At 36.1% G+C, this 19,887-nt stretch overlaps 1 protein-coding gene across 3 annotated transcripts in view; it reads left to right on the top strand.

The window, feature by feature from the left end:
- The window catches only part of RBBP8 (RB binding protein 8, endonuclease), an 82,518-nt gene extending 65,589 nt beyond the window's left edge, over positions 1-16,929 (top strand). For 2 of the 3 annotated variants that reach the window (XM_032602362.1, XM_032602361.1), the window contains 5 exons: positions 4,232-4,372; positions 8,519-8,588; positions 12,250-12,346; positions 15,088-15,229; positions 16,536-16,704. In XM_032602362.1, coding sequence (XP_032458253.1) covers positions 4,232-4,372; positions 8,519-8,588; positions 12,250-12,346; positions 15,088-15,229; positions 16,536-16,633 — 548 coding nt within the window. In that variant the 3' untranslated portion in view covers positions 16,634-16,704. Of the gene's footprint in view, positions 1-4,231; positions 4,373-8,518; positions 8,589-12,249; positions 12,347-15,087; positions 15,230-16,535 lie in introns of all 3 variants that reach the window. The other variant, XM_032602360.1, reaches the window with a different exon arrangement.
- The last annotated feature ends 2,958 nt before the right edge of the window (positions 16,930-19,887 follow it).

The raw sequence follows: 19,887 nt of genomic DNA, 5'->3' as shown, positions 1-19,887 counted from the left end.
AAAAACTGAAACCATTTCCACTAAGATCAGGAAAAAAACAAGGTTGTCCCCTCTCACCACCATTATTCAACATAGTTTTGGAAGTTTTAGCCACAGCAATCAGAGAAGAAAAAGAAATAAAAGGAATCCAAATCAGAAAAGAAGAAGTAAAACTGTCACTGTTTGCAGATTACATGATGCTATACATAGAGAATCCTAAAGATGCTACCTGAAAACTACTAGAGCTAATCAATGAATTTGGTAAAGTAGCAGGATACAGAATTAATGCACAGAAATCTCTTGCATTCCTATACACTAACAATGAAAAATCTGAAAGAGAAATTAAGGAAACACTCCCATTTCCCATTGTAACAAAAAGAAGAGGAGACAAAAGACCTGTATGCAGAAAACTATAAGACACCGATAAAAGATTAAAGACGATACAGACAGATGGAGAGATATACCATATTCTTGTATTGGAAGAATCAACATTGTGAAAGTGACTATACTAACCAAAGCAATCTACAGATTCAGTGCAATCCCAGTCAAACTACCAATGACATTGTTCACAGAACTAGAACAAAAAATTTCACAATTTGTATGGAAACAACAAAAGACCCCGAATAGCCAAAACAATCTTGAGAAAGAAAAACGGAGCTGGAGGAATCAGGCTCCCTGACTTCAGACTATACTACAAAGCTACAGTAATCAAGACGATATGGTACTGGCACAAAAACAGAAATATAGATCAGTGGAATGGGATAGAAAGCCCAGAGATAAACCCACGCACATATGATCACCTTATTTTTTATATAGGAGGCAAGAGTATACAATGGAGAGAAGACAGCCTCTTCAATAAGTGGTGCTGGGAAAACTGTACAGCTACATGTAAAAGAATGAAATTAGAACACTCCCTAACACCATACACAAAAATAAACTCAAAATGGATTAAAGACCTAAATGTAAGGCCAGATACTATAAAACTCTTAGAGGAAATCATAGGCAGAACACTGTATGACATAAATCACAGCAAGATCCTTTGTGGCTCAACTCCTAGAGAAAGGGAAATAAAAACAAAAATAAACAAATGGGGCCTAATGAAACTGAAAAGCTTTTGCACAGCAAAGGAAATCATAAACAAGACGAAAAGACAACCCTCAGAATGGGAGAAAATATTTGCAAACGAAGCAACTAACAAAGGATTAGTCTCCAAAATATACAAGCAGCTCAATGTCAAAAAAACAAACAATCCAATCCAAAATTGGGCAGAAGACCTAAATAGACATTTCTCCCAAGAAGATATACAGATTGCCAACAAACACATGAAAGGATGCTCAACATCACTAATCATTAGAGAAATGCAAATCAAATCTACAATGAGGTATCACCTCCCACCAGTCAGAATGGCCATCATCAAAAAATCTACAAACAATAAATGCTGGAGAGGATGTGGAGAAAAGGGACCCTCTTACACTGTTGGTGGGAATATAAATTGATATAGCCACTATGGAGAACAGTATGGAGGTTCCTTAAAAAACTAAAAATAGAACTACCGTACGACCCAGCAATCCCACTACCTGGCATATACCCTGAGAAAACCATAATTCAAGAAGAGTCATGTACCACAGTGTTCATTGCATCTCTATTTACAATAGCCAGGACATGGGACCAACCTAAGTGTCCATCAACAGATGAATGGATAAAGATGATGTGGCACATATATACAATGGAATATTACTCAGGCATAAAAAGAAACGAAATTGAGTTATTTGTAGTGAAGTGGATGGACCTTGAGTCTGTCATACAGAGTGAAGTAAGTCAGAAGGAGAAAAACAAATACCGTACGCTAACATATATGTGGAATCTTTAAAAAAAGAAAAAGAATGTTTTGAAGAACCTGGGGTCAGGACAGGAATAAAGATGCAGACGTAGAGAATGGACTTGAGGACACGGGAAGGGGGAAGGGTAAGCTGGGACAAAGTGAGAGAGTGACATGGACATATATACACTACCAAATGTAAAATAGATAGCTAGTGGGAAGCAGCTGCATGGCACAGGGAGATCAGCTCCGTGCTTTGTGACCACCTAGAGGGGTGGGACAGGGAGGGTGGGTGGGAGATGCAAGAGGGAGGGGATATGGGGATATGTATATACGTATGGCTGATTCACTTTGTTATACAGCAGAAGCTAACCCACCATTGTAGAGCAATTATACTACAATAAAGATGTTGGAAAAAAAGAAAAGTAAACCTTAACAGTGATTTATTGTCTTTTTATAGTAAATGATGCTTAAATAACTTTCTTCTTAAGAAGATGACTTTGCTTTTAAGATTAGTTTTTTCCTGGGACCAGTTCCTGATAATGTTTTCCTCAGTTTTGTAGAAAAGGGAAAAACAAAGTATGACAACTTTGGCTTCAAATTTATGTAGTTAATCTAAGAAAATGATAGTTTCCTAAATATATTTGAAGCAAGTATCATATGTAGGTGAAACTAGAACTTAAACGAATGAGTTTAACTTGATCTTAAACTAAAATTACCTAGATAAATTTGACTAAGGTGTTGTGAGTACTATTGCTGAAAAATAAGTCACTCCAGTAATTTAGAGGATTAGAACAACAACCATTTTCTTATCTTTCATAGTTTCTGTGCCTCAGGAATTCAGGAAGGTCTGGGCTGGGTGTTCTATCTCCGGGTCTCATGCAGTCATAGACACATGGTGGCTCGAGCCGGAACAGCAGAGGGCTAGACAGATGGGAGATACTTCGCATCTCTCTCTCTTCTTATTCAGTCTCAGGGCTTCTCCATATAGTCTTTCCAGATGGGTTAGTTTGAGCTTCCTTATTACTTGGACACTAGGTTCCCAGAGTGAGCATCCCCAAAGAGCAAGGTAGAAGTGCATGATATTTTTATGATCTGGACTCAGGAGTTGCTCAGTAGGAGGAGTTCCAAGATCACATTATAAGAACAGCAAATGGAATAGGAGATATTGTTGAGCCCATACTTGGAAAAAAACAGTCTGCCCATTTTACCCATAAAGTAGGTCTTTTTCATACTTAGAATTGGTTAAAGATGAAGCATACCATTAAACTCTCAATTACTACTATTTCAAGTCAAAAACTGATTTTTATATCTCTACTCTGTGTTAGACTTAGTAGATGCTGTGATAGAAAGATCAATAAGGATATGGTCTCTGTCCTCAAGCGCTTTACAATCAGAAGTCTGACCCGCAAACAAATAAATCATTAACTTATTGTGATTTACTAACAGCATACACAGAATGCTTTCAGAATGCGTAGCATACTGCCTGGCACATAGAAGTTATTTTTACTTACAGATTTGACCCTCAAAATGAAAAATGAACAAATGTTTAATCATTCAGTAATTATCAAGACACAGTTCTGTATCAGGAATTGGAGATAATAGTGAACAGAACAAAAGTACCTACCTCATGGAGCTTACATTGTAATAGGGGAGAAACAAACAAGTATGGTATGCTAGATGATGGCAAGTGCTACGGAAAGATAAAACGGGGTGAGGTGCCAGAGAGTCTGCGTGGGGGGAGGTGGTAGTTACTTTATATAGAGTAATCTTGGTAGGCTTCAGTTTTGTCATATTTGTTAGCCAACTGAATCTACTTCTATTTTTAGTAAACTGGTGTTTTTAAAAATACAATTATATAATGGAAATGTAGTTAGTACTCTGAAGATGAAGTTAGCACTTTGCATATCAAATATGGAATTGAATTCATTATTTCTGTAACACTGAACTTCCAAGTGTTAATGATAATGCAAGAAAATACTTTTTTGCTACCACATTAGAAAAATAAGCAGGTAAACAAAACTCTATAGAGGTTTTGATGTCAGTTATTTATACATAGTTTATTTAAACTTCATATTTTTCACCATTTATTATGCTGTGTTTTCTGTTCCTCACCATTCCTTTTGGTAGTTCCTTTTGGTTTAGTATGAATTATATTGATACATGAGCAGGTAGAGAGAAAAAGACTTTTTAACATTTATAATGACAGTAACAAAAACTAGCATTCTCTTGACATGAGTAAAGGACATTTGAAGGCATAACATAAAACCTTTATAAATGTGCAGTAACTACCCAGGCTTGGGGTTTACCCAGGCTTGGGGTTTGCCTCATACACATCTGAATTATTTTGTGGCAGTTCCTACAAGTTTCACATTGGTCTACATAGAAAGCAAAAAGCTTGCTTGTTGCCTAAGCCAATGCTTTTTCACACAGATGGAGAAAGAAAACTGAATGATAGCTTGGAAGATATGTTTGATCGGACTACACATGAAGAATATGAATCCTGTTTGGTGGATAGCTTCCCCCAAATAGCAGATGAAGAGGAGTCGTCAACTGTTACAAAAAAGCCAAACTGTAAGGCACTTTCCTTTCTAATTATGGTGTTTCCAGTACACTGAGTTTAGTAAATTAAGTCATCATGCTTATTAAACAGAGGCTTAATGAGGTATCTTAACCAAGTTTCATGCTTCTTGAATAAATTTTTTTCCAGTTTTTTTTAAAGATAATTTCAGATTAATAGAAGAGTTACCAAAAACAGTTCAGAGGGTTCCTATGAACCTTTCACTCAGCTTATAAAAGTTTTGAGAAAATTCTTTGTTAAGTGATACCATAATTAAGTGAATTATTGTAATTGAGTGAAAAGAGGAAGTTTTGCAGAAAATTCAGACCCGTTTCCTGCTTGAATACTTTACCTTCCCAGATAAAATACTATATCTGCCTTCTTCAGATCTGTTTTATTAGAAGCAGTAATTTATAATGTAGGTTAGCAATCAAAAGAACAGTCTAAGTGAAACTCTTAAGTAGATAATCTGAATTGAAAATTAGTTAAAATTCTTGCTAAATATCTCATTTTCTTACTGTGAGTAAAACGGTCATAATTTTTAATTTAGTGCAAAGGTGGTTTTATAGTGGCTTAAATGAGCACAACTTCTGCTATGACAATAGTCAAAGCATTGAGTATAAATCTATCTTGATTATGTTTTCCTTGTGCTTTTTAAAGTGACAGCCCACAGGATGAGACCTTAACCAAAGATACATAACAGCATGCTTTTGTTTGCTCAGTCCATGGCAAAAACTTGATCAAGCAAATTTCGTGATAAAAATTCACAACTGTTGGGCTTCCCTGGTGGCGCAGTGGTTGGGAGTCCGCCTGCCGATGCAGGGGACACGGGTTTGTGCCCTGATCCGGGAAGATCCCACATGCTGCGGAGCGGCTGGGCCTGTGAGCCATGGCCACTGAGCCTGCGTGTCCGGAGCCTCTGTTCCGCAGCGGGAGAGGCCACAACAGTGAGAGGCCCGCGTACCGCAAAAAAAAAAAAAAAAAAAAAAATTCACAACTGTTCAATTCATTTACTCCCCAAGAATATGAATCCTGTTTGGTGGATCCAAAATCCTTTGCAAATTGGTTTCACTTTAAAAATATATATATATATATTCTTTTATAAGGTATAATTTTTAATTTCTATCTTTTTTTAAGTTTTTCACACTGAACATCCCAGAATTTCTTCTTACTTAACTTTTTTGGCAGTGCTGCACTGCTCTTTTGATCTCTACAAACTTCTGTTTCCTAGCGTATCCCCAAGACACTGTTTTCTTCCTCATACTCATTTTCTCTCATGCTTTTATTAAATTACCTCTGAAAATAAAACTCCAAATCTGTATCTCTAGTTTGACTTCTGCAATGAATCCCAGCCCTGTATTTCTTAGTTATCCTACTTTTGCGTCTCTTCAACAGCTTAAACTTAAGATATCTAAACCAAGTTCCATTTATTTCCTACCAAGTGAACTTTCAGACTTTTTTATTTTTCCCAGTCACTCAGGCATAGAATTTAGGACTTTCTGTCCATTTATTTCATTTTCTAGACACCCATATCACAAAATTCTACCTAGTCTTCCCTCATAGGAAGGAGTAGATTTTGGGCAGGATATCAAAAGCTCAGTTCTGGACATGTTAGTACCTACTAGATATTCAAGGGGAGGTGTTTGTAGGCAGTTGACATGTGTCAAGTTTGGACAGAAAATCCAGAATAAAAGAAAATGATTTAGTGGGCAGGAGGTGAACAGCAAGTAGATGGAGCTGAAAGTCATGGCACTGAGTGAGAACACCCAAGAATTGAATATAAATAGAAAAGAGGAGTATTTCAAGTTCTGACCTCTAGGGTATGGCAACTTTAAAAGGTCAGAGAAACAAAGAAGAAACCAGCAAAGGAAACTGAGAAGGAGGTGCAGCCTATGAAGTAGGAAGAACACGAGAGTAGGTGCTGTTCTGTAAGACAAGTGAAAAAGACGTTTCAGTGTATTCATTACTACCAGCCTCATCCTTTCTCTTATGAACCTCAGACTTTATTCCAGTTATATACTGGACATCTTACAAGCACCTTAAAATTAATATATTCCAATTAGAAATCTTAATTTTTCTACCCATATTTGATCTTCCTCTGCCTTTCTGGGTTTCATTAAGCCTCAGTAACTATTCTCCCATTTACTAAAGATGGAAATGTTTGACTTCTTTCACCTGACCTTCATGCCCAGTCTAATACTCTGGCAGCAGTATCTCCAAAATATATTTCATAACACTTCACTTCTCTCCATCTCTGTTGCCTCTACCTGGTCTCAGCCACTCTGATCTCTACCTATTCTATTCCAGGCCTCCTAACTGATCTTTTTATGTATCTCTTATCTCTAGCCCAGTCTCTACAGAGAATTAAAAGTGATTTAGTTTAAATTTAAGTTGGATTGTATTCTTGCTTAAAAATCCTTCAATGAAAAGAAGATATTTGAATGGCCAATAAGCACATGAAAAGACGATCAACATTCTTGGACAGTCAGGGATGGCGATAACACTTCACACCCCCAGAAATGGTTAAAAAGATTGCTAACATCTAGCATTAGCAAGTGTGAAGAGCAGCTGGAACTCTCATGCATTGTTGGTAGAGTAGAAAATTGACTATACTTTGGAAAACAGTTCAGCAGGGGTTTTTTAACAGCTTTATTGAAGTTGTCAGTTTTTTGTAAGAGCTAAGCATATACCTGTGTTGTGACCCAGCAATTCCACTCCTAGGTATATACCCAAGAAAAATGAAAACATGTTCACAGAAAGATGTGTTCAAGAATGTTCATAGCAGTGCTATTTGTAATAGGTCAGAACTGGAAACAACCCAAATGTCCATCAGCAGGTGAATAAATTGTGGTATACTCATGATGGAATACTACTTCACAACAAAAAGGAGGGAACTACTAGACTCATCAACATGGATCAGTCTCCAAAACCTGTTGAGCTAGACAAATGCACAAGATGAAAAAGAATACGTACTATATAATCTCATTGATATGAAGCTCTAAAACAGACATAACTAAGCTATGGTGATAGAAATTAAATCAGTGATTGTTGGGGAGGGGAGAGACATAAGAGAACATTCTTTTGCATGAGAAACAATAGAATAGGAAACTTTCATGGGAATGTTCTCTGTCTCGATTTGGGTAGTAGCAGTTACACTGGAATATACATGTCAAAATTCATCATAGTATACTTAAAATCCGTGTATGTAAATTATGCCTCAATAAAGTAGATAATATTTAAAAGTATTCAGTGGCTTCCCACTGCACTTGCAATAAAATTCAAACTCCTCTTGGCCTCCAAGTCCCATCATGATCTGGTACCTGCCCACTCCCCCCACCCCACCCCCACCCCAGCCTCATCTTCCCCAACACTTCCCTTTTTTGCTAAATCTCAACCACACTATCCTCCTCTTACTTCTTATAATGTGCCAAACTTTTTGCCATCGAGGACCTTTACCTAGAACATTCCCCATTCATACCTCTTCTCACGGCTGACTTCTCTGTATTCATCAGTTATTACCTTACATGTTCAGGTAGCCTTAGCTGTCTGCTTGCTTAATGTCTGTTTCCCTCACTGCAATGTAAACTCCATGAGGACAGGAGACCTGGTCTCTCCTGTTCTACATTTTATGTCCAGAACTTAGCACAATGCTCAGTAAATTTTGATTATTTGAACAGATGATAGCAGTTAGCTATTTGAGTCTAGACAACTCGGGATTCACGTCCATGAGCTCTAGTTCTTATTTTGTCACCAATATTTTGATTAAATTTTAAAATATTTTTATTTCCTAGTTATCAGCTACCTTAAAGACACATAAAAATCAACGGGACTAATAAGTGAACAGATTAAAAGCCATGTTATTGTTGTTTGGTGCCAGATGATAATGGGCATCTGAGTAGTTCTTTTGAAGTCTTAAATACTTTTATAGTTATGATTTTTATCTCTTTAGCAATTCTTAGGTGAGATAATCAGCACTCTCCTTATTATGCAGATGAAAAAGAAAGGAAGGAATTATAGAAAATTTAAACTAATTGCCTAGGGACCAGAGTATGAAACCCAATAAAAATAGAAGTTTTGGTATATGTCCTTTTTTTCCCCAAAATGAATTATTTCTAAGTAAGTTCTACATTCAGTTTGTGGTATGATTGTTTTGTTTACAGCTCCTGGTGATAAACAAGATAAAGTCAAACAGAAAACATTTGTGGAGCCATATTTTAAAGATGATGAAAGGTAAGTTGGCCTTGGTTAATACCAGCAATGTGATTGAAAGTACCACAAAGCTATGTTTGTCAGAGGATCTCTGACCTATTAAAATTGCTACTTTGGTTAAAATAGAATCTATACCATTTACTTTATGACCATAACAAAAATGGAACTCAAGTATAAAAATGACAAATTTTTAAAATAAGGAAATTTTTTTACCACCACTATCCTGTTTTGGACAGTGATGACAGTTATTTTCTCTGCTTCATTATAACGTATTTTTATTCTTATCCTATTTTATTGTGAACTTTATTTGAACTTGAGGAATTTATTGAATACCATAACTTGTATATAGTATAGCCTTTGGGTGGCAGGCCTTAGGCTGTGCTTCAGAATTATTTTATGAGAATTTTTAAACTTAAAAGAAAAATTTAAGCATCTTGATTTTACACCATAATGCTGCTTTCTGCCTTTTATGCAAATATGCAAATTCTCTTTCAGTCATGTACTGTTAATCCTAGAAGTGAATTAAGGCATAGCAGTTTATTCAAAAAAACTTTTTATCCTTTTTTTTCTTTAAGTTATGATATGGGCAAGTTCAGTCACTCAATAAGTAAAGTTATTGTTTATACTTTGGTCAAGAATTTAGAAATCTGACAGGCCAAGATAAATTTCTACTGTTGCCTGTAAGACTCTAATAGATAAGAGCTGTCATTTTGTTGCTAAATGATTAATTCTTTCCCTTTATTCACCAGTTTTCCAAAGAAATAGTACCCTAGCATCTCAAATGTGACTAGAGAGTGTCTTAAGTATGATTATGAACTAATGGATTTAAATGTTTGATGCATTTCAATCCATTGTATTTATCACCCTTATGATACTCAGATTGTCCCATCTTTGCCCAGCAGAAGCCTCTTTGAATGGACACTACTCTAGCTGTCTTTCATAGCTTCCTTGCTCTGGTATGAGAAGCTGTTCTAGGCTCCTGCCATAGGCTGGAATCTGTCATTTCTCCAGGAGCCCTAGTTTAACAGTATTTAGGCCGTAGTCTGACTGCTGGGGTTGCTCATTGCTCCAGTTAGCCATTGTTTCTGGACCTTTTAGGTGGACAGTGTTAGAAGTAAAGTTTTTGTCATTTTGTTTTTTAAGATAAACTACATGTGTTCATACTGATAGCTTCAATTCAAGTTCAGGACTACAGGATTTCTCTGTAACCTCCTCTGTTACATCTGTATCTAGTTCCCCGCTTACTGAAAATCCCACTTCTCAGTGCCACTAACATCATTCTTCATTTAACTTGATTCCACAGAACAGTCTCAGAATAATTCAAACTATCATGAATAACATGATTTATGAAAATGGTTTAAGACTTTTTTGAGTCTTTTTGTCCTTACGATGTATCCCATCAGAAAGGTACAGTCAAATCACTGTGTTTTCAGGTCACTTAGGATAATTATTTTCACTGTAGTTGTGCCACCAACCCAGTATCCATGTTTGTGTTATTTTGCTTTTGAGTTTTTAGAAATTGTTTCTTTTTATCTTTAATTCTTTCTTTAAAATTAAGGAAATTATGTATATGATACTAGAGGCTGTAAAACAGGGTATATTCAGAAGTCTGTCTTCTATTCTGAAGTCCCCTTCATTTTGGTAGCTTCCTATTCCTACACACATAACCATTTGTTAAAAATTTATGGTTTTCCATCCATTTTAAAAAGTAAAAGCAAATTTCTATCTATATATCTTGAAATTGATGTAGATGTAGATAATTGTACTCTCTCTTCTATACAAATGGTAGAATGCTATATATGCTTTTCTCTAGTTTGCTTTTTTCATTTAAATATATGTCCTGGAAATCACTCATAGTAGTATACAGTGATATTCCTCATTTCTTTTTTTAATTTCATGGTATTTTGTTGTTTGTACCATAGCTTATTCCCTAGCAACGAGCATTTGGGTTGTCTACAGTTATGCTAGCATGCATAATGCTACAGTGAATAGCCTTGTGCATTCTCTTTTCAAATGTTTGCCTGTGCATCTTTGGAATAGATTCCTAGAAGTAAGATTGCAAAGTAAGAACTATCATTTCAGATGTTTCTAATACAGGTTCACTAACTTTTTTTTTTTTTTTTCTATTTTTGGCTGTGTCGGATCTTCATTGTGGCATACAGGCTTCTCTCTAGTTGTGGCGCACGGGCTCCAGAGTGTTTGGGCTCTAGATGAGACGTGCGGGCTCATTAGTTTTGGCACGGAGGCTTAGTTCCCCGACCAAGGATCGAGTCTGTGTCCCCCGCATTGGAAGGTGGATTCTTAACCATTGGACCACCAGGGAAGTCCCATAGGTTCACTAACTTTTAAAAAAACACATGAGTAGTTTTATTTATTCTAAAACCATTAGATAGCTGGAGATGCAGCACGTGGGTAAAGATGTAGGGATAGTACAAGAAGCTTAGTAACCTTTTAGGTGATGCTTGATGTCTACTGCAACTGCCAGTCTACTAGTGGATTCCCTGCTGTGTTATAGTACACTACAGAAACAGAACAGATTCAGAGGAAAGGATATGGCTAAATTATATTCTATGTAAACCTAAGATTCCATAAACTATTTGAAAGAAAGTATAGTCATGGCAATATTTTTTTATCTGTTGTTTCTTGGTCTTTTTTAATTTACCGGTTGCTCCAGAGAGTTGTTGGATTTAAGCACAAAAAGGACCTATATAACCTGATACGTTTTGAAATAGAGCATTTAAAGCTTTTTTTTGAAGAACAGTACTTGCCCACTATCAAAATACCTCAAAGGAGTAGATGTGTTACCAACAGGTCATTTTAAAAGCCAGTTTTTGTGAGTCAGACTGTTTAAGTTCACTGGTGATGTTTCTATTATAAACAAATGTATATGGTGTTACATAAGTCCTCATTTACTTGTAAATTTGGAGTTTTCTATATTGGGCTTTTTAAAGTAGGATGCAGGTATATTAATAAAGAAATGTTCCATGCTTCCTGATTGCTTTTTCTTACCAAAGAACTATATACCTCATCAATCAATACTTCAGTGGCTTTGACCCTTCCTAGGTTTCCAGTGGTTCACAATAGAATCTTTGTTTTTAAGGACAAGCACAAATGATAATTGTGCCTAATAATTTGAAGAATTTAAGTAACAAAAGAAATTGTTGGAGAGAATAGTAAATGACATGCAAACAAATGAATTTGTTCTTTAGGGAGGAGTAGGTTAGCCCTGATTTATGGGTTTTTAGTACTAGAAACCGAGTTAACAGGCAGAATTCTCTCAGTTATGTTATAGAATAGCAATTCCTGAGTTTAATAATACAGCATTATGCTGTATTAATACAGCATTCCTTTACGATTAGGTTATTTTATATTTTACCTGAATTATTTTCAGCCAGCCAGAGGCAAAAATAGGAAGTAATAGTTATCTTTTTCAGTTAGAGAAAAATATCTATAAAAATACCTGATATGTAAAATACTATGTAATATGTAAAATACTTTATATTTCAGTGGAGAGTGAATGAAGACATGCTTGGGTTTTTTTTCACATTCTGAGGAAGCATTTCAAATAAAATGAATGAATGTTTTGGGATTATTTCTCCTCTGGATGCTCACCTTTGCTAATTTAAAACCTAAACCAAAGCTCTCTATAGTAACAGATAAATTTAATTCATTTTCCCCCCAGAGAGACTAGCTTACAAAATTTTCCTCATATTGAGGTAGTCCGGAAAAAAGAAGAAAGAAGAAAATTGCTTGGACACACATGTAAGGAATGTGAAATTGTAAGTACTAATGTAAATACTGTCATTTGGGTTTTTTTAAAGATGGCTTTATATACATGATTTAAAAATCACATATACAAACCGTTTTTGTATCTAGAAACAAGTTTGAGCCAGGAATAACAGAATGAATACATAGACTATACATACTGGCTGGGACCTGAGAGATATAGATGAAAACGAAAGCCCTCAATTTCTCTTAGATTCTCTAAGTGAATCTGGAGCCTAAGCAGTAGTTCTTATTTCCAGCTTAAGACATTTGTGCCATTTGTCTTTTCTATATTCATTTGTATATCTTTTAATTTTTTTACCTTGTGTTACGTTACAGCAGAGGCTCTAATACATATACTATTTGGGCGAAATTTTGACATTTTAGTTGGAAACTTGGCTATTTTATTTTTTACTTAAACACCAGCACTCTCAGGAAATGAGATGTACTCATAATTGTTTTTTCTAAATAACTGGTACAACCATAAGCTCTTCTTCCCCATTTTCCTTTCTAAACAAAATGTGATGAATAGGCTCTACTTCATCCTTAAAACACAATTGTATTTTCCTTTTATACATTGGGTGTCTTGGACTAGATAATATATCTTGAAGTAGATTGTACTAATTGTCCTCTTAATAAATAGTGCTAGGCAGGTTCTATGCCTTTTTGAAACTTACTGTTTTTATTTCTTCCCTTGCTATCCTTTAGCTCTTGGATCCCTGCTTCCAGCAATTTACTTCCCCTTTTAAATTTTCTTCTTAAAAACTATGGCTAGAGAATTTGATAACCAAGCACATTAAAGTTATGTATGAATAGGTTACAGTGCCGGTAAGCATTTGGTGAGAAAAATGCTGTCATATACTAACAGTGGGAGTGTAAATTGAGATCACTATTTTGGAAAGCAGTTTGCCGATACAAGCAAAACCTCCTCCTGTATCATGAGTTTTCATAACATGAATGTATCATGATTTCTTGATTAAGGAATATGGTCTATGCTAAATAAACCTCCAGTTTTTAATTCTAAGTGGAACTATTACTACCAGTGAGAAAAAAGCTCTTTTGCTGGAAACACTGTTAATTTGCTTTCCTTTTCTCAGGAATCATTTTTTGTGCTGTTATCCAGTCTCTGAAAACACTGTTTCATGCATTTTATTACATTTTTTCAGTTTTTTAAGGTAGAGAGTAATTCTGTTCCCTTTTACTCCCTCATGACCAGGAGTGAAAGTGCCCGTCCCATGTATTCAAAAATTGTCTATATGCTTACAATTACACTTCCTAAATTTTTCCCATTGCCTGTTCCACATGTGGAATATGCAACATACATGTGGCTAATAGTCACCTCAAATTTCACGTGTCCTAAAGCAAACACAGTTTCTATCTCCAATTGTCAAACCTTACCTCTGAGCCTCTTATGTGTCCATTCTTCTCTAGTTTAAACCGGAGATCTTGCAGTTACCTTTTTTCTTTCATATCTCAGTAATGGATCTATCAGCAAATCCTACTGATTGTACTTTCAACACAGCAATGAATGGTCTTTTTTCCAAATGATCTTTTTAGAATAAAAGTTAAATCATGTCACTTTTCTGCCCAAAATGCTTAGTTGTCTTCCTCTCAAAGAAATGGTATCAAAGCCCTTATCAAGGACAGCAGACTCCCACCCCACCTCCTCTCTGACTTTATCTTCTAACACTCTTCTGCTTGCTTGCTGCGTTAACAGCTACACTAGCCTACTGTTGTTTTCAAATATGTTGTAATTTGGTGGCAATGTTTCTCTAACACTGACTGATAACCATGATTCTCTAAGGGCAGTTCCCAGGCTAAGGTAACAAAGGCTTATATTCATGGCAATGAGAATGAAGGAAAAGATACCCTCCCCCAAAAAAGTTTCAGAGATACTCTAAAACCTTTAATTAATCTATGTAAAACAAAAATATATTAGAAACCTTTACTTCAAAAAAATTCTAATCCTAAGTCTGCCACTTTTAATAGGTGATATCTTTGGTGAATTATCACTTTGATTTTCAGTTCCTCAAGTGTAAAATGGAATTAGCTGGATTATGTGGTCCTATCATCTGTGTTCTATTAAACTTTACACTACTGCTTTATTTTCTTTAGATCTAGAGCTTGAAGACCGGTATAGTTTTCACATAAAAGTTTTATCTTTCTTTGCATGAAGTTCAGGTTCTTTATGATCACACTTGCAAAAAGTAATATGCCTTTGATCCTAATTGAAAGATCTAGTTTAAAAGGGGAAGTCGTGAAGCGTACAACATTCAAAGCTAAATTTTTATTTTAAAAAATTGTAGTGAAAGGAAAATTACTTCAAAACACACGTTATAGTCAAATAACAATTGAGAAATGTGCTATTCAGAGTGCAGGCCTTGGCCTTCTTGTTACTGGGCTGAGAAAGATGAAGAGTTTGCACCAGTATGTAAATCAGCTGTACCGCTAAGGATGCTGTAAAGTTCAGCTGGCATTTTTTTTTACTTGTAAGACTTTGCTGATGCAGGAAGCAGTATGTTTTTTTACATTGTGATACAGGCTCCTTTTCTTTATGGAGCAAACATTTCACAGACCAGCACTAATTATTAGTAGTAATTTATATAGTAATTTACTTAGAGATAGTATTACTATCAGTGAGAATTCAGTTTCCTTAGCATGCTGAATAAGTCTTCTTAGCTTCTACTTTATAACCAGTAAGCATAACACTCCATTTATTATTCCTAAGTGGAAAACTCACCAGTTTTATTATCAGTATTATGCAGATTTTCCAGCAGAAGAAAGAGAAAAGAAGTTGGCTTCCTGCTCAAGACACCGATTTCGCTACATTCCACCCAACACACCAGAGCATTTCTGGGAAGTTGGTTTTCCTTCCACTCAGACTTGTATGGAAAGAGGTGAGAATACAGATTGTAACATTTTGGAACCTTTTCTTTTTTAAATACTGTGTATACCCGAGTCTAAACACTAAACTTTTTCTCCATGATCCTCTACCTTCTGCTGTAAGTTGGGTGCCAGTTTTGTGACATAAATACAATTTTGTAAAGATAAAGGCTTAACTTTCAACTTTTCAAATAACTTCATTGGAATCATAGATTGTTTATAAGCACTTTAATGGAGTTGTGTATGCATTATCCTCCTTTATCATTCAAATTTCAGAAAGTAATTTGTTTTATCCAGTCATCAAAATGACTTCTCATAACTTTACATAAGTTGCCAGCAAAGTTATATCGTTGAAAGCATCTTTTTTTTTTTAAAGAGACTACCCTGAATTTTAGATGTTAAAACCTCACTATTCAGAATGCTAACTATTTATACAACATATTTGAGTAAAAAGGACTTTTGTTTGTTTGGGAGACTGTTGACATGCAACTAGCCCCTTCAGATACAGCACTTACATTTAATGTAATTTGAGAACGTATGCAGCTTTAAAGCTCCAGATATTTAGAGAAAAGTTTTTCTAAAAGATGCAAAGTCTCTTACAGGTATTACCATACTTCCACTTTCCCCATTAACAAGTCCTCTTTGACATGATGTCTCTGCTTGGTCATCAAATAAAATTAGACAGTCTGGATAGAGCCTGTGCTTGTACCCCTAATACGGCCTAGGGGTATGGCAGAGCAGAATCCTCCCCTGAAAACTACGTGAAAGGAGACACCTTAGGAGAATCGAATAGTCTGAAGAATATAGGGACATGTCATCTCAACAAGTAGCTACTGAAAAAAGTCTTTTTGATAAGCACCTGGAATTTATCATAATAGTAAAAAGTTCATGTTTACCATTTGTCCCCATTTGCAACCAACAGGAGGCAGAATAGGAAAGTGCTTAAGTGCTCTGGTTCTGGAGTTAGATCTTGGGCAGGGCGCCAGCTTTCCTACTTCCTAGCTTTGGGAACTTGAGCAGAGTTATCAAACTTCCCTGGGTCTCCTTTAGCTCAGCTGTGAAATAGGCGTGGTGGAAGCTGCTGCAGAGGAGTGAGAGTGTTATCCTAGATAATGTATACAGCACATCTGATAAATGTTTGCTATTGTTTTTAGTATAAATGAGAAAATTGATGCTAGGTAGTGAAATCATTAATCAACACGACCAGTTAATAGAAAAATCATGTGAACTTAAAAGGCATTAAATGAGACAGATGTTTACTGGATATATGCTGAAATATGTTGCAGATATTGTCTTCTAAATTTGTGATTTATTTTTAAGGTTACATTAAAGAAGACCTTGATCCTTGTCCTCGTCCAAAAAGACGGCAGCCTTACAATGCAATATTTTCTCCAAAAGGCAAAGAGCAGAAGACATAAATGTTGAAGCAAGAACAGGAGAGACGACAATATTCTTTTTATTTATAGTTAAAGTTGGTATTAAACATTGATTTTTTTGATCTTCTGAACTGATTTATAAATCATTTTTCTATTGAAAATGTTTTGAAATAGCATTTACCCATCACACAGATGACTATTTAAAAATGGATAAGTTTATGTCGTATTTTCTTGCTTTTGCACCTTTAAAATAATAAGGTGCTTTTATTTTGCACTCTAAGTTAAAAGTTGTTTATTACTTTATTTGGTAATACCTAATTACAGTTTTGAAAATATGATAGTTGTAGTCTGATTTGTTGCCTTTCGGGTCTTTTATTCCATCTTCCCTTGGTATTCACATTCAGCAGTGACTTCATGTTAACATAGATTTTTATTCTCTTAATCAAGTTGCTCTTACGTAGGTCATTCCAATGTCTGGCGTTCATGTCTTTTAAAAGGCTAAATTTTAACAATCCTTTTAACTTTCCAGCTTCTTTCTTTCATTGACTTGAAATGAACTACTCAGTAGTGAATTCCTTTCAAGGTGACTACAAATATCTTTTCCTTTGCCACGTACTAAAAATTAATTTATCAGGTGTAGATACAAACACCTGATCATACTATTCCAGCTCTTCACATGTTTTCATCATACTTGTTCTTCCTAGTGCAGTTTTCAAACAATTTGAGTTCTTCTCCGCCCACATGTTCAAATTCAGTTAGTTGTATTTCTCTGGATTGACTAATGTTATGAACTTCCAATTTGTGAACAAAAATAGATTTCTCTATTTAGCAACTTTCTACTCCTCTGGAACCTAGTGTCTGAGTCATCAAGATGAGTGACCACATCTGTGTCACCTTTTCTAGTGGCATTTTATCAGTGTCTTCTGTATTCCTTTAATCCAGATCTTGACAGTATTACATAAGCAGGAGTACATGACACACTGAATGGAATGCCTCACCAAAATCTAAATAAATAATCTAAATAACCTTATAGATACAACCTTTACTTCTCAGAGTTTTTAAAAATCTCTTTAGTCTCATCTTCCTCATTGATCAAGGTTTTCATGAATAAATGACATCAGTTTTATGTTTTCACAGAGGGGGTTGGAAAAGAAATCACTTATATTTAGTATCTACATTTATGTTAGACCCTCTCTGTACATTGTTTGGCTCTGAATGTGATTCTCAATTTTTTTTTTAATGGACCTATCATAGCTTCTGTTCAGCACTTTTCTTCCCTTCCCAAATTGTTTATCCTATGTTTGAGTTTTTTGTTCTCTGCTGGCAGTCAACTAATCTTCCCCAAATAATAGCCATTCATTGGTCACTTAGTATATGCCAGAAACCGTGTTACACTCTTCACATAGATTTTTCTCTTTTAATCTTCAAATAATTTTGTGAATTTATGTATCAGCTTAACACTAAGCTGCAAAAAAATAGATCCAAAAAAGATTAAACAACAAATGACTAGTTTTCTTTTTCTCACATTAGAATGTCTGGAGATGGGCAGTCCAAAGCTGGTCTATGCCCTCGTAAAGCCAGATTTCTTCTAGCTTTCTGCTTTCATATTTTGTACGTGGCCTTCATCCTTGTGACTATTAAATAGTTATGCCGCCTCTGGAATCATGTCCATGTTCTAGCCAGGTAGAAGGGAAAAGAAAAAGGCACATGTCATTTGTTTTTGTCCTTCTTTAAAAAGTTTTCCAGAAGGCCCCTCCCAGTAACCTTCCCTGTGTCTCAATGGCCAGAATAGCCACTGAGAGACACCTGGATTGGAACAGGGCGCCACAGGATGTGCAGTTAGAGCTGTATATCGCCAGTGATGTTTTTTTTTAAAAAAAGGTAGCCTAGGGTTTCCCTGGTGGCGCAGTGGTTGAGGGTCCGCCTGCCGATGCAGGGGACGAGGGTTCGTGCCCCGGTCCTGGAAGATCCCACATGCCGTGGAGCGGCTGGGCCCGTGCGCCATGGCCGCTGAGCCTGCGCGTCCGCCTGTGCTCCACAGCGGGAGAGGCCCCAACAGTGAGAGGCCCGTGTACCGCAAAAAAAAAAAAAAAAGGGTAGCCTAAGCGGAGACAAGAGATTGTCTACCTGATAGTGGCTTGACAGAAATCCAACCCTTTAGCCAGCATTTTTCATTTTTCCTCAGTAACCCTGTGAGGTTGGGTAAACTGAGGTCTCTCCATCTGCTGTTGACCAGCTCTACCTTTAAATGAAGTAATAGACACTTTTTAAAAACACTTGAGTTAGACAGATGCATTTAGACACAGAACTGCAGTTTGTGATTTAAGAAGATATATGAAAGGGCTTCTTCATTTGTAAAGCATTATATATGTTAGACAGTATTTCCATGCACATATGTATCAATCACTGTATGTAGTTACATATAGTTTCAGGTTGCCTGTGAGCTTTCTAAAGTTGAAGACCTGTGATTTAAACTTTGAAAGCATGCAGAACCGCAACGTCAGCACTTCACATTGGATTAACACCTTTCCTGCCTTTGACAGACAGGCATCCCGATTAAATCATTTGAAACGTAAGGTTGTCAGAGGCAACAGTCTGAATGAGTTAATCATAGGTATCCAAATGTATACAGAAGATACAACATGCTACCTTGAGAAAAGAACAAATGAAGCAGAAGAATATTCTTAACACCTCTCACGTAGTGAAAAATTTCCCAAAGTCCAACTGGAAAGGCAGCTTAACATATTAGTAACTCGATTTAAAATTGCATCTAGCATATGTATTAAAAAACTTACAGGGCTTCCCTGGTGGCGCAGTGGTTGAGAGTCCGCCTGCCGATGCAGGGGACACGGGTTCGTGCCCTGGTCCGGGAAGATCCCACATGCCGCGGAGCGGCTGGGCCCGTGAGCCATGGCCGCTGAGCCTGCGTGTCCGGAGCCTGTGCTCCGCAACGGGAGAGGCCACAACAGTGAGAGGCCCGCGTACCGCAAAAAAAAAAAAAAAAAAAAAAAAAAAAAAAAAAAAAAAAAACTTACAGAGAATATTCTTAGGCCCTCTAAAATAAGTCTGAAAAGATTCTTGCCCAGATCGTCTTTAATTTATAATCTAGTTGTCAAAAAGGAATAGTGTTACGTAAACCAAATAACACTAGTACGTTTACTTAAACCTTTATCAAGCACTTTTATCTTTGCCAGGTATAATACAAGTATCAGAATCAGGCCAATTTTGACAAGTTTATTCCAAAGGGGCAAGCTTTTAAAGAACCTAAGAATCTTATTCACTTGTTCCTGGCATCT

The sequence above is a fragment of the Phocoena sinus genome, chromosome 14 (genome assembly GCF_008692025.1).
Source record: "Phocoena sinus isolate mPhoSin1 chromosome 14, mPhoSin1.pri, whole genome shotgun sequence".
Lineage (NCBI taxonomy): Eukaryota > Metazoa > Chordata > Mammalia > Artiodactyla > Phocoenidae > Phocoena > Phocoena sinus.
This window is presented reverse-complemented; position numbering and strand designations above follow the sequence as displayed.